This window comes from Alosa alosa, chromosome 8 (genome assembly GCF_017589495.1).
Source record: "Alosa alosa isolate M-15738 ecotype Scorff River chromosome 8, AALO_Geno_1.1, whole genome shotgun sequence".
In the NCBI taxonomy this organism is placed as follows: domain Eukaryota; kingdom Metazoa; phylum Chordata; class Actinopteri; order Clupeiformes; family Clupeidae; genus Alosa; species Alosa alosa.
Window position 1 is genome coordinate 14,803,288 of NC_063196.1, and position 15,690 is coordinate 14,818,977.

The 15,690-nt window shown below is 45.4% G+C and overlaps 1 protein-coding gene across 1 annotated transcript; it reads left to right on the forward strand.

The window, feature by feature from the left end:
* The first annotated feature begins 1,547 nt into the window (after positions 1-1,547).
* On the forward strand, positions 1,548-11,840 carry trib2 (tribbles pseudokinase 2). The gene is made up of 3 exons (XM_048250495.1): positions 1,548-3,104; positions 5,262-5,557; positions 10,465-11,840. Exons 1-3 carry the CDS (start codon positions 2,835-2,837, stop codon positions 10,943-10,945), a joined length of 1,047 nt encoding a protein of 348 aa, XP_048106452.1. The 5' UTR covers positions 1,548-2,834; the 3' UTR covers positions 10,946-11,840.
* Positions 11,841-15,690: the final 3,850 nt, after the last annotated feature.

The window sequence follows — 15,690 nt, forward strand, 5'->3', positions numbered from 1 at the left end:
ACACACACACACACACAGACCACAGACATAAATCCTCTTTACCTAACTCTGGTATGAATCATATGGATGACCCCACCAGCGGCAGTTCTTTAGATAGCAGATGGCTTGCTATTTGGCCTGAATCCGGCTCCGTTCTGGTCTGATCTGCTAAGACTCCACTCATTCAGAGGACTGAGCCTTCTGTATGCATATTTATCACTGCCCACCTCATTCCATTCACAGTCCTGAGCTGAGAGCCTACACACATCTGAATACACCCACACACACAGAGACAGACACACATTCACTGACACACATACACACATGCAGGCACAAAACAAAAGATTTTACATAGAGGCACTGGACACAGACACACACTGTACACATACCAACTCAGGTGAATGTCATACATTATGTCATCATAGAGTCAGGAGGAAGGCAGCTTGACCCCTTAAAATAGGTTATTGAGGGTTTTGCATTTTTGGCATCCTTAGGGCATCTAGTCAATATTTATGGATGACAAAATTAAATTTGTGTGGGGTCCATTTTTTATTGCCATATTTTCAATATGGCTGCCACCTGCTCTCACCAAAAACAATGAGTAATTTCAGCAATTAATGGGTCCATTGTGAGGACTTTGTTATATTTTTTCTATTTCTAGGGTGCTGAGAACATCTCCGAAGAGGTTAGAGGTAATTTTAAGACCAAGCTGATATGGTCAAGGTCAATGTCAAGATCGTTTTGGTCCCAGAAGCCAATAATAAAATAGGTTATATGGGCTAGAATTGTGTTTTGATTATTTTACTTCAAAAATGTGTGTTTGGTGAATTGAGTTGATTTTACTGAAGCAATTTAAAATCAAGGTCATTTTGTCACCTGTCAAGATGGCTGCCTCAAAAATGCTAGCCTACATTGTTTTTGGTGGATGCAGGTGGCAGCATCTTGAAAACATGGCAGTGTAAAAGATTGCCATTGCCCAAATGTCATGTTATCACCCAGAAATGATGACTAGATGCCCCAAGGATGCCAAAAATGCATAAACCTCAATACTTTACTTTTCAGTTACTCCTGACTAATTCATTCACTGTGCACATGCACCCCCACACACTTACAAATAGCCATTATGCACAAATACACATTATTTAACACACACACACACAAATACACACATACACACAAAATTACACACTTTGCACAAATGCATATTGTTGCAAAAACAGAGAGAAAGAAAGAGAATGAGATTGGGAGAGAGAGAGAGAGAGAGCTGCTTAAGTTTATGTAAGTTAAGTTATTTTTTTAATGTTCGAATGGTTTATCTAGCTTTCAGTTTTATTGCAGTCTCGCAGATGGTTATGTTACAGAAACAAGATTTAGTTTTCCCCCAGGGTTTTCGCCACGTTCGCAACGTGAATGATTTGCCCTACCAACCATCTGGCGAGGACTTATTTTAACCTAGCCTCATTCCGATGGATCGCCGCAATGAGGGATCTAGGATCACAGATGAAATCATAACAAAGCATAACAACCTGTAATATGTCAGTGCGACGCCACGCCACCATCCTATAGGAAGAGGACACGGTGCTTCCCGCACTATGAATAGCATCGCCATCCCCTCCTAACAATTAGCTTCCCGGGGTGTACATTTAACTCACATGACTGGATATACTGTAACACTGTGGCACAGTAAATGTGTCGGCATCAGCCGAAATCACCAATGGCGCGGCTTTAAGTCGATGACGTAACGGGGGCGGGTCGGAAACAGGTTAGTGGTGTGCGTGAAGAGCTGTGAAAGACAGTCAGCTCCTGCACTGGAGATCGGTGAGTGTGTGTGTGGCTGACCTCGCACTGAATGGACTAGATTCACAGCCACGTAAGTAGCACACCGCGGAGATGATGTCTTGCTGAAAGAAGGGATAGGCCTGAAGAAGTCGGCCGTCCCTTTCTCTCCGAGCAGCTAAATCGTCGCCCGTTCGAACGTTTGGTCGGATTTACCCAAATTCGCCGCAGAAGACATCGGCTGCCAGGCATAACAAAGAGCTGGTAATCGGGACGATTTTTCTGGCCATATTTGGTCGATGGTCCCTGCAGCTGCATGGATATGATCTGTGGAACCAGGCCCGTGCATGCACACAGAGCGTTTTCTCAGGATATCTGAACCACTAACCGGTTAGCTAGTTAGCAGCAGCCCCCAAGGCTTCATTCTCGCTGGCTATCCAAGTTAGCATTCTCCTGATATTCGAGCCCCTCATTTGGAAATCTAGCATTTCCCCGTAATGCATCCTGAGTAAAATTGTTAGCCTTGTAGCTGATAATGATCAACTGTTTTGCACTTGCCTTTATGGTGTAGCCTCTTTACAGTGTCTACCTAGTGTCTTGTAACATTAATTTATCTACATCAATGTTATAATTATCCAATGAAGCACTGCACCTCGAGGGTTGTCTTCTCACTTAAACTAAAGCAACTTTCCTCATCGCAGTGGATAAGCTGTATTTCTAATCATATATGTCGTTTATGGTTTTATACGCAAGGTCTTGATTGCAAAGGACGGTATTTTTGTCAAAATTTGGCAGCATTTGAAGTGGAACCAGTCGCCTTTGTCTAATCTCTTATCTGGCTACGTAAGTAGCCTGTCATTTTTGTATTGTAGCGATATTCGTGCTCCTCAAATTTAGTGTCAAATAATTTTTGGGGCATTGAATCGACGCAGCACATTCGATTGGACACATTCTATATTGTCCTTAAATTGTGGTGAATGATTGCCGTCTGTCTCTGATTCGACCTCCCTTCCCGGTGGAATTCCCTTGCACAATCGAAGATCCCCCCGCTTCCTCTGGAAATATCTCCGCCTATCCCCATGAACATACAGAGGTCAAATCCCATTAACATTTCACGTTATGGGAGGTCACGGCACAAAACGCACGACTTTGAGGAGTTAACTTGCCTGAGGACTACAGAATCGAATCAGAGTTTCAGTCCTAATTTGGGATCACCGAGTCCTCCGGAGACTCCGGATTCCTCTCATTGCATTTCTTGCATCGGGAATTACCTCTTGTTGGAGCCACTAGCGGGAGACCACGTTTTCAGGGCCGCCCACCTTCATACTGGCGAGGAGCTCGTCTGTAAGGTAAGAGCACCCGACAGCGCAAAGGTATTTCCCTGTCTTTCAGAAATGATCGACTCAGATGCGAGTCCTTGACGTAGCTAGTTTAATGTGTGTCGGGAGGGGAGCACAGCCTGTTCTTTCATTTTTAAACGTTGGAGCTCTTCTGCAAAAAAATATTTTATGTATATAGCAAGACATGATGACTAAACATGCATACCCCAGGCGTCAGTGTGTGCATTTCTAACCTTTAGAAACGAACTAGTTCGCATCATGTGGCGCATTCCGCAATAAATTCACGGCTGGAAACGTGAACCCGTGGGCCAGAGGTCACACAATGCCACCGTCGCTTTATTATCTTTTACGCAATGCATGGCCGGAGGAACTGTCCTCGCTCGGCGTTGGAATATGGCTATGTAATCGAGAGCATCTGAGTAATGGAAAAACATCGGCCATCGCCGTGACAACAAGCGTGGTATGCACCCGTCTGTGATGTTGGTCGGGTTTCATGAGTTATAATTGACAAAGGGGAGGGTAACAGTAGCCCTCTTTAAACTTTTGGCCCTATCCTTGATTTTGCTTCCTCTTTTGTAATCTTCCCAGCTCCGGGTTCATGCAAGCGTCACAGCAATTTATCCTCGCTGTGTGTTTGGCAGGAAGAGCCTTTAAGCCAGAAAAAAAATTAATGGAAACACCATTGTGGTTATGGACGTGCACACGCTCCATACTCACCCACTCTGGCTCCATCTCACACAAACATCACCCTCTCCCCCAAACACACACAATCAATCATAAACTCACAATCCTCAACACACACACACACACACACACACACACACACACACAAAGCCTTCACATAAGATACACCATTGATGTTCAAACACTTTCTGCTGATCCATTAATGAAGTTGCCCTTATTAGACTATAATGCAAGCTGTATGGCAATGGCATGCATGCCTGTTTTTGCATGTATCCGTGTAGGTCACTCCGTTATCAGTCAGTCCCGTACAGTGCTCGGCACACGAAGTGGCGGCGCTGAGGTCACATTGTAGCACTGATCTGGGCACAGCAGCGGGGCGTCTATTTCCTGCTGGCGCATTGATAAGAGCGCGGCCTTTAGCCCCCGCCACCACGGCGCTATAAATATCCCAGCAGCACCCGACTTTAATCGCCTGTTACTAAGCAACATCAAAGATCAATGTGTTTTTTTTTTTTTGGGGGGGGGGGGTTGAAACTTAGCTGCAGTCGTGTGTATAGGAGACTTGTGCATGCTGCAGGAGACTGCAAGTCCTGATTTCTGCCGTCCTCTCTGCATCACTGATGTGGGTACAGCTCCGTAGTTTTGGTTCATCCTTCCAGCCCAATGCAGAGTTGGAGGGGCTGGCCTATTTGAAGCCTCTTTGACTAGTAAGCCAATTCTAGCTGCCGGGGCTCCCAATGGGGACAGTGTGTGTGTGTGCGTGTGTATGTGCTTTTCTGTGCATCAGTCTGGGGCCTGCTTCTAACCTAAATGCCTCTTTTGCCCTACTCTGCCTTCCTCTCTTTCTCATCCTCCTTTCATCTCCTCCGGTTTTTCCTCTCATCTCCTCCTTCTGTCTCTCTTCCCCCAATCAATCCTCTCTTCTCCTATCTCTCTCTCTCTCTCTCTCTCTCTCTCTCTCTCTCTCTCTCTCTCTCTCTCTCTCTCTCCGACCCACTTGTCCTCCCATATCCCACTCCCCTCTTTTCTCCGCTGTCCTCCTGTCTCCTTTCTACCTCCTTCACTCATTACATCTCTCTCTCTCTCTCTCTCTCCTCTCTCTCTCTCTCTCTCTCCGACCCACTTGTCCTCCCATATCCCACTCCCCTCTTTTCTCCGCTGTCCTCCTGTCTCCTTTCTACCTCCTTCCACTCAACATCTTTCTTCTCTTTCTTTCTCTCTCTCCTCTCTCTCCTCCGATTGATCCTCCCTTCCCTCCCCTCTTTCTCCGCTGTCCTCCTGTCTCCTTTCGACCTCCTTCACTCATTATCTGAGAAATCTCTCTTCTCCGACGACTCTGATCTCTCTCTCTTCCCTCCCATATCCCACTCCCCTCTTTTCTCCGCTGTCCTCCTGTCTCCTTTCTACCTCCTTCACTCATTACATCTCTCTCTCTCTCTCTCTCTCTCTCTCTGTTTCTCTTCTCTCGTTAGGTCTCCGAAGTTGTCCTCCCTTATCCCTCCCTACCAGGAGTCCTCCTGTCCTATTTTCCTTTATACAGATCTGTTTCACATCAACCAGATCGTGGAGATCCTGTTGGGCGACACGCGCGCCTATATCTTCTTTGAGCGTAGCCATGGCGACATGCACTCATTTGTGCGCAGCTGCAAGCGGCTGCGCGAGGAGGAGGCCGCCCGGCTCTTCCACCAGATTGCCTCCGCCGTCGCCCACTGCCACGACCACGGCCTGGTGCTGCGCGACCTCAAGCTCAGGAAGTTCGTCTTTAAGAACGAGGAGAGGTATGGAAGTCTGTCTCTGTGTCTGTGTTAAGAGAGGTTCAGGGCACTGCAACGACCCCAAGCTCACGTTGCACAACCTCAAGCTCAAAGAAATATTGTGTGGTTAAATGGGATGTTTAGTAATGGCTACCGTAGGTAGGGAAGCTACGTGTCTGCATCACTCACATTTAGTCAGGAGAAAACTTTATCAGCAATACTGAGAGCGGTGATGCTCCCAGAGTAATTATTTGTTGTTGATGTATTGTTGTTGATGTTATTGTAAAGTAAGGGTCACACTGTGATGGGGAAGTAGCTGCCCTGTCCTGTTACTTAGTGGCCTGAGCAGCTCCTCTCTGGGGAACGCATGTGTGTGTGGCTGTGTCTTTGTGCCTGAGCCTATTGCATAACTGTGTGTGTGTGCGCGCGTAGGCGGGAAAGGGGAATGTGCCAGTACATGGGGGGTTAGGGAGGTGTGTGTGTGTGTGTGTTGCTCAGTCACAGGCAGGGTCAGGGGCAACTCGGTCCCAGAGAGCAGGCGCAGCAGGAACACATGCGTCTGGTTAAGACACACACACACACACACACACACACGCTGATGTTCAAGGTGGAAGGTGTGCAGACTGCGTATGGTCCCAGGAGGATGGGTTACACACACTCACTCACTCACTCACTCACTCAGATGTGCAAGGTCAAAACCCTTGCTGGTTGCCATAATCCCTTGAGGATGTGTGTCAGAACATGGTCGGGTCAGTCCTAGACTTGGTTACTTTCTGGTGCCTAAGTTGGGCCACACACACACCTCAGTGTTAAATTCGCTAACAAGGGGGTTGGGATGGACATGATGTGGGGTGAGGCACCCTGCTGAATGCATGAATCTAGAAGAAAGGAAGGAAGGAATCACAGATGGTAGGACTCCATGCTGCCAATGCATGTCATGTCATTCTACGATAAAGGTTGATTATGCAAATCCAGCTCCTTTAGTGCCGGTGGTATTTGTAGTCCAGTGGGCTTGCGGTAACAGCTGCTTTAGGCTAGTTAGTGCCGGTGGTATTTGTAGTCCAGTGGGCTTGCGGTAACAGCTGCTTTAGGCTAGTTAGTGCCGGTGGTATTTGTAGTCCAGTGGGCTTGCGGTAACAGCTGCTGTAGGCTAGTTAGTGCCGGTGGTATTTGTAGTCCAGTGGGCTTGTGGTAACAGCTGCTGTAGGCTAGTTAGTGGGATGATGCAGTTAGCGTAGCTATAGTAGCCCTTGTAAACTACACTTTTAGAGGTTTGAAAAATTGCTGTTTAGAACCTTTAGTGGATCTCTGGCCAGGTCTCTTAGTATAACATTAACTTCTTTTGGAGAACCCAAACATGCATGTGAATGGGTACTAGGTCTGGATGAGGTGTTGAGTTCTCCTAATGGTTATTGCTGGCTGGAGTAGTCTACCTGTGGTCTTTGTTACACATGGTAATGAATGTGTTTGTCATTCTGTGTATTACGTTTTCATTCATTAAGTTCATTAAAAATTCACGAGACCACACATGAGACGCACACAATTATGAAATGAATTACCCGTCACTCAGTGACCAGTCAATAACATGACTTTTACAACCAACACACCCTCTCTCACACTGCGTGTGTGTGTGTGTGTGTGTGTGTGTGTGTGTGTGTCGGTTCAATGACCTCTTTTCATACCTTTACCCAGGCCCGTCCTGCTTAAAAGAAGGGTTCAAATCAGGTTAAACCCCCCCCCCCCCCACCCTTGCTGTCGGCCTCTTTGTCTTGCCTGCTAGCCTACATGCTAATGCTAACATTGCTAAGAAAAGCATTTCACAACTTTTTTTTCTTTCTTTCTTTGCTGTAAATAAATACAAATTTCCAACCTTTTGGCTTATTCTTCTTCATTTACAGAGATATTGTGATGTATCGGAGATTGATCTTTTGCAATGTATTTAGTATTGCCGAATTGCTGTAGTATGATATTTTCGTTATCGTGGGCAGAGTATCATGACGGTCGGTATTGATTCATAAGTTACTTTGTGATACCCACCTCTACTGCCAGAAGTGTCCACGGGTTTGCCCTGTGGGTCTGTCCATGCCGTTGAAAGAGGACAAGCTTTGACCCAGTTATGTCATGCAGCTCTTGTGACATTTCCACTGTCATAATGATAGGCACGCTGGGATATCAATATGCGTGTGTGTCTTTCTGTAAGTCTGTGACATGTAAATGAAATGTCAAAGTATATAAGGAACAGCAAAATCCTCACTGCTCTTTGTGTGTCTGTGTGTACGGGGTCAAGTTAGAAAGTGTAGAGATAGTGTAGTGTGATGCATGCCATTTCACCTACTGTGTGTGTGTGTGTGTGTGTGTTTGTGTGGCTGGTCGCTGGTCCACCTGCTGTCCCTCGCTCCAGTCCCCTCCACGTCCGTGTGAGGTCATGGACATGAGATGCCTATTCGGTCTGCTGCAGTCTGACTATTTTAGGACGGGTCACCCTTTTCACACACACACTCTCTCATACCCACATATGCAAGTATGCTCACACCCGTTCCACACACACTCACTCATGTTCTCTCTCTCACACTCTCTCACACACACACACACACAGATGCCTCTTCCCCACTGCATGAAAAGGCAGGTCATTAAGTTGGGTCATAGACTGCAGCTAGGATTGCACTGAGAAGCTTATCCTGGTGAAATGCAATGACATTAAAACACTGGCCAAAGTGTTGCTCTCTCACACACACGCAGGCGACATATTTTAACACATGGTTTGTGTGTGTCACAGGACTGAGAGGAGACACATTTTAATGTGTGTGTTTGCTCTTTGAAAGTCCAATGATCCTGAGTGGAGATCTACTAATGCTTTCCAGTTCAGGAGCTGTGTGTGTGTGTGTGTGTGTGTGTGTGTGTGTGTGTGTGTGTGTGTGTGTGTGTGTGTGTGTGTGTGTGTGTGTGTGTGTGTGTGTGTGTGTGTGTGTGCGTGCTTCCTGGGAGCCAGGTGACCTTGAGATTTATGAGCTCCTCAGAGGTCTGCTCACACACACACACACACAAAGAAGTAGCTTAAAGTGAGCCCTTTGTAGTTCAAGATGTCTGCCAAGGCTCTACCATGGCATTCAAGTATGACGTGTGTGTGTCTTGCCATGTCCATTGGACATACAGTCCTGTAATGATCATATTCAGGTGTGTGTGAGAAGCTGTAGTCTTGCAGTTTTGAGAGAGGTGCAGAATCTCTCCCATGTGCAAAGAACGGATGATTGTGGAAGGAGGGAGGGAGGAAGCTGTTGTTGTGGTAGGTTGAAGCCAATGCTAGACATAGTGCACTGAGTGAGGGGATTTGGGATGTTCTGTTGAATCTCCCCCAGACCTCATGCAGAGAGGAAGAGGGTGCGTTAAAGAGAGTGAGAGAGAGAGTGGGGGATATAAAGGAAGTCAGACTGCCAGGAAAAACTAGAAAGCTTCTCCCTGAGTCACTTCCTTTTTTTTTTTAAATCTGCACACACACAGACGCGTGCGCACACACACACAGACGCGCGCACACACACACACAGACGCGCGCACACACACACACAGACGCGCGCACACGCACACACACACACACACACACACACACGCACACGCACACGCACACACACACGCACAGACACACACAGATGGTGATGATATGTATTTCTGTGATATTAATGTGCCCTGTGTTGAAGTGACTCGCTGCTGTTATTTCAAGGCTAGGTACACTATAGCTGGAATGACTGGTGCTATCACCGGTCACTTCTGGCTTTGGACGGTGCGTAGAGCCTCCAGCCTGACGCCTTCTCTCCTCCTGAGCAGGAAATGAGCTCGGCTCGGGAAAAGCCTGCTGGAGCCTGTTGCCTGGAGACGCCTGCCCAGGCCTGGTGATTGAGTCGGGCTGGCAGAGATGAGCTCCGTGTTCCTATCGTGTCTCGTGTCAGGTGGTGGAGGCGGGGCTTCATTCATGCCGGTCCTGGGCTGGTGAACCACTCATCTCGTTGGACATGAGTTTAGTGGTCCTTTAGTGGTGTTTAGTCGTTTTAGTGTTCCTGACTCAAACTGTTCGAATTGTTTACTCACTATATAGTGAACGAGTGTGAATTTCGAACAGAGCTTCAATGTGTAGGGTAGTTTTTACATGGTAGTTCTAGTCTTCCTGATTGCTTATTGGAAGTTCACTGACTTGACCATAGGCCAATCAAATGATGAATGGTCCATAGAGGGTGGATAAATAGATGGAACGATTTATTAATTTCAGTTACAGGGTCATGGGACCATGATAAGTATATTGTACAACTGAATGAAAGAATGAATGAATGAAAGGGTTTGAAGGATGGTTAGATAAATGGATAGACTTGGCCCTCCATGCAGTAAAGTACAGCGGATCCATATTATCCTGGGGATACTGGTGCCCATTACAGGCCAGCGTTAGCTAATGTCTGGGCGACTGTAACGTCACTCCATCCTCCTGCCCCGGTTCAGTCCCTCAGCGGCCGGCCTTGCCGGTGTCCGGTAGCCGGTCCGGTGACCCCTGTGGCAGCCTGACATCACCGTATAGGCGTACTCCACCCAATCCCAGTGCCACTGTAGAACCGTAATCCCAGCCAATCAGGTTTGGTTTAGCTCACCCTGTTAAGTGGCCTCTGTACCTCCTGACGTCACATGACCTGTGGTACCGCAAACCTAAACAACCTCATCTAGCGGGAGAGGTCAGCTTTGCTCTCAGAAGTCTGCTTGGGTCCCTCTGGGGTTTTTTTTCCCCCCCGTCTCCAACCCTCCCTTCCCCCATCTGGTCATACTGATGATTGTTGCATTCATTTTACAACAGGCTTGTGTGTGTGTGTGTGTGTGTGTGTGTGTGTGTGTGTGTTTTTAACATTGTCGTTTTTCATGTGTATGCTAACAACATTGTTTTTTTTTCCCCTCCTCAGGAGTCTGGTGAAGTTGGAGAGCTTGGAAGACACACACCTTCTGGAAGGTTCTGATGACTCTCTGTCGGACAAGCACGGCTGCCCGGCATATGTGAGCCCCGAGATCCTGAACGGCGGCGGCCGCTACTCGGGCAAGGCGGCGGACGTGTGGAGCCTGGGCGTGATGCTCTACACCATCCTGGTCGGCCGCTACCCGTTCCACGACGTCGAGCCCGGCTCGCTCTTCTCCAAGATCCGCCGCGGCCACTTCAGCCTGCCTGAGACACTCTCACCCAAGGCTCGCTGCCTCATCCGCAGCCTGTTACGCCGGCAGCCCGGCGAGCGCCTGACGGCCCGTGAGCTGCTTGACCACCCCTGGTTCGCCGCCTGGGCTGGCCCAACGGCGCCCCCTGTAGGTGGACATGGGCGGGCGGAGCGCGAGCACGACCAGGCCGTCCCCGAGGCCAACATGGAGGAGGAGCTGGAGCAGCTCTTCAGCTGAACAGTGCAGTATGGCAGCACCGCAATGTGACGACACCGCAAACAAATATATAAACAAACAAACTAACTAACAAACAAACAAGGCCAACCAATGGCCAGACACTTTCTCACCAGGGAAAACAATGGGATGGGGCCGAGGAAACTACAACAAACAAGCAAACAAACGAAACCAACTCCTGGCCAGGCGTTTTGTCACAGGGAATCAATGGGACGGGGAGGTGGTCATGACGTGTCAAAAAACAAACAAACAAAGGCAGCCAATAGGCATGTGTATTGTCTCGGGAAATTACATTGGAGGAGAATGAAGAGTCTGTGGAGAGTGAATGAATGATTCACTCGTTTCATCGAAGAAAAAAACAAACAAAAACAAACTTAAGGTGTCGATCTTTCGTTATTTTTTCATTCCACTGACAAACCTCAGCAGGTCCTGAAGAAGGGGTAGGGGTGGGGGGTGACATCTAAAACCCCGGCGTCATGGCGACGCACATTGGGACGATTGGAAGGCAAATGTAATGTAGCATCACTTTTTGTTCTGTCCTGTTTTTTTTGGTCCTTTTTTTATTTGTATTTTTTGGTGGTGCTCCGGTGGTTAACACGTCCACGTTCACATTAGGCTACGGACTCTACTGAGGACCTGTACCCAGATGGCATTGGGTTCTGGCCCACGTTTGGTGCGGGCCAGGACCAGAGTCCAGATGCTGTGCGGGAGGAATGCCTCTGCCAAGGAGAACACACACACACACACACACACACCAAGTACGCATAAGCAAACTCTCTTCACCATTCAACTGCAACGGCACTTCTGTGTGCTCCGTTTTCTGATTTTCATTTTGAGATGTTCCCCACACACACACACACACACACACACACACACACACACACACACACACACACACTTCCCCTGTCTACTGTGGGATCACAGTGTTTTGCTTTTCATGCGTTTGTTTCTCTTGTCTGACTTTAGTTGATAGCACTTGCAGTGTCTCTGGGTTACCAAGCAAATTTGTCATAGCATACAAAAAATTTAAAATATTTATATGTATATCTCTATGTCTCCCTTGGATATATGATTTTAGTTTAGTGTTTCCTCTGGACCGGAGTGTCTCTTGTGTAATTATTTTGAAGCTATTTTTCTTTTGGTCATTTATAAAGCTGCATTTATGTATGTATGTTATGTATGTATGTATGTATGTATGTATGTATGTACGTATGTATATTTTTGTTTTATGTTGCATTAAGCTATTCCTCTAAATTGTTACTGCTGCTTAACTCTTCATTCACACGGACATTAACTCCTTTCCTGCCGGCTCCAAATGACATCATGCACTTGATATAGGCTAGGCGAATGACCGTTTCTAGCTCACAGCTAGCACCCTCTATTTAAGTTTGTTTTCTTTTCTCTTCAGGAACGAAAATGTAACATTTTTTTTTTTTAAAATATATATATATATATATATATATATATATATATATATATATATATATATATATATATATATATATATATATATAAAAAAAAAAAAAAAAAAAAATTAACTACTATATTTAAAAGATAATGCAGGGTTGGTTTCTGTCCTCACCTATTTGGTTTTGTTCTATTTTTTACGTGGAGGTTTAATTTGGTTTTCACGTATACTGTAGGCAATATTTCTGACACAGGACTTGGCAGGTCTATGATTTATCTCTTTTCTCTCATCGAGTGCTGCCTGTCTGAAGTTTAGAATAAGCACTTAACTTTTAAACTTTTAGTGCCAGTATTTCTGCGCCCCCATTGCCAGTCTCCCGATACAACTTACATTTTCTTTCTTTTCTTCCATAATATATATATATTACATAATATATATTTATATTTTATACTTTTTTTTTTTTTTTTTTCACTTTTTCAAATGCCCCACCTGTAAGTAGAGGACATTGTGGCTACACTGTCCCCCTGGACCTCCTGTTAAGTCTTCTACTGCCTGCGTAGGTGCTGTGAAATGCTCCCTGTCTTGTTTGGGTACGTGTGTGTGTGGGCACACTGCTCTGTCGTGCGTCAGTGTTACTTGAATTTGTGAGTTTTTATATCTAGTTATCGGCATGCGCCCTTTGGATGCTCTACTCTGCCCCTGTCACAAGGGAAAGCTTGTCTCTTTATTTTTAGAAAAATTATACAAAATTAAAAGGAAAGAACCCTAAAAATCCACTAGGATATGTAGATGCATTAAAAAAAACATTGCTTTTATATTTTTTATTTCTGTTTTATTTATTTATATTATAATAGAAATAAATATATTTTCCCATGGAATGAGCTACCCACATGCTAATTTGGTGCTATTGTTGAAGGAGTTTCTTTTTCTTTTCTTTTTTTTCCTGTTTCTGTTTGTTTATTTGTTTTTGGTTTGGGAGGGGGGTCTGCATGGAGGGGTCCGGCTGCGGACGCTCTTGATTGTAACCTAAAATGACTTTTGGTGTTTCTGTCCAGATTTATTCAGTAAATAAATGGTGAATTGCAACATGTTGCTTTCCTTTTTATGCTTGTAGATAACAGTTAGGCTACAGGACTAATTTCTATAGTGACCCTAAGCAAATTAATTAAATCTTTGATGTAGCATTTGTGCAATCATTTGACTGAGATTCGTCTGCCTAACGTGGTTCTGGTAAAAAAAAAAAACGTCAGTTGATCTTGGTCCAAACAGTCAACAAAGTCTGTTAACAGTAGTAAGCTCCTAGTTAGTTTGACTGATCTGAAATGAAGGTGTCTTACATCGAGGCCTCAAGAATGGAATTTTATGCATAGCTCTGATGCCAATAACTAAAGGGGCAATTTCCATTGCTGGACAAACGGCACTGATTCAGGACCTTCTGTCCCACTCCAGGGCTGGACCCAAGTCCAGTCCAGCCTCATAAATGGAAACCAAAATGCCCATTGCCCAGACACTGGGGTCTTACCCTTATAGTGGAAATGAACCAATAAGAGAGCCCCCTGATCAAATTAAAATCTGCAGGGCCAGATCAGATTCAAATCCACTCTAGATCAGGCCCAATACTGTCTCCACATCCGGATTCACACAAGATCAGATTCAGATCCACTCTAGATCAGGCCCAATACTGTCTCCACATCCGGATTCACACAAGATCAGATTCAGATCCACTCTAGATCAGGCCCAATACTGTCTCCACATCCGGATTCACACAAGATCAGATTCAGATCCACTCTAGATCAAGCCCAATACTGTCTCCACATCTAGATTCACACAAGATCAAATTCAGATCCACTCTAGATCAGGCTGGATCTGCACGTGTCTGTTTCCATCAGCCATGCTGGCATCCCGCAAATCTAGTCCTGAAAATCTCTCTCTCTCTTCCTGTGCTTGCTGGACAGGACAGACTGTGGCTTCAGCGGGATCCCATCTGGGCAGTGGGCAGCTGGCAGGTTATCCAGGCCAGGGGTGGCTGATTTGGACTGAATCCTGAGCGGGATTAGTACTCAGATGAAGATTTAAAGGCTTACGAGGCCAGGATGAGTTTGCAGTAAGAGATTTGTGAGGATGATGATGGTCAGATGGGCATGGATGAGGAAGAGTTGCCTGTGGGAATGCTTCCAGCATCATCGTGCCACATCTCTGGAAAGTCTGTTAGCATTGAAAGCTATAAAGGCTTATACTGATGTGTTTAACCATGCAGCACTCGACAATGCTCTTAAAAGGAAACAGGTGCTACAAAATAAACCTCCATGATGTAATGTCAAAGGAAGACAGCTGACTCTTATGTTGTTAGCAGTTAGGCCTCAGTCCTCGAGTAACCTGACTATCCTTCATGCCATCTCAAGGTAAATAGTAGAAGTGGAGTTTGCGCCTTTAATTGAAGATGTTTTGCCTGGTGCATAAGACCGCACACAGGGGCTGGATGATATAAAAATATATATTAAGTGCCGAAAAAAATCTGGGAACACTGATGAGGAAAACCTTTGTTACCTTTCGTTTCATGGCCTGGAAGATTTTTTCAGCACTTTTAACCACATGGATCTCAATACAAATTTCAAGTTTTTGCCTGAAATTGCACTGTGCCTATTTACAAGGGCATTGTTCCCACCTCTTTTGGGGCCTACCATCAAATGTTGGACCTCTATAGAAAGCTGAGAACCTGTAGTTTGCGTAGGAAACAGTCAAAAATAACGGTGTGATGTACTCACACAGAGTTACAGAGGCTAGAATATAGTTTTTTCTTTCTGCCGGATTACAAGCATCTCTGAACTGACCATATTTCAGCCCTCTAGGTCACTTGATATCCCTTAGAAACACAACTGAGCCCTAGCACCAGGTTGAAGCTGTGTGCAAAAGTAGATCAATATAGAATGAAAATATGAGTGCTTTAGACCATTATTTGCCAAGGTATGCTCATGCGTTTTCTAAAATGCCTATGGAAACTCCCCATAGGACTTTTGGTTATCCAAAATGCATACTGACAATCAAATGCTTACTGCACATGAACCCCTTTGTGTAGAAGCATAATCCTGGTCTCAAATGAAAGGTAACACTTTGAGGTTTCTTGTGGACTATATGTCAGGTGTTCTGATATAGACTGACTACACAAAATATGGAATAATTACAAAAAAGTCTCTATTTTTGCATTTACTTTGTTGGTTCAATGAGTGTGTATAAGATATACTATACATCTATACAACTAATATTGGATAATACAACATGAAGATTCAATTTCTATGGATTCTTGTAAATATTTCAGTACCCAATATGTTGCATCTACTTA

What these genes read in the sequence shown, in the direction of transcription:
- trib2 (XM_048250495.1), top strand. Translation starts at nt 2,835, where the DNA reads ATGAACATACAGAGGTCAAATCCCATTAACATTTCACGTTATGGGAGG. An exon ending in GCGAGGAGCTCGTCTGTAAG is followed by an intron (nt 3,105 to 5,261) that starts GTAAGAGCACCC and finishes AGGTCTCCGAAG; the next exon opens with TTGTCCTCCCTTATCCCTCC. An exon ending in GTCTTTAAGAACGAGGAGAG is followed by an intron (nt 5,558 to 10,464) that starts GTATGGAAGTCT and finishes TCCCCTCCTCAG; the next exon opens with GAGTCTGGTGAAGTTGGAGA.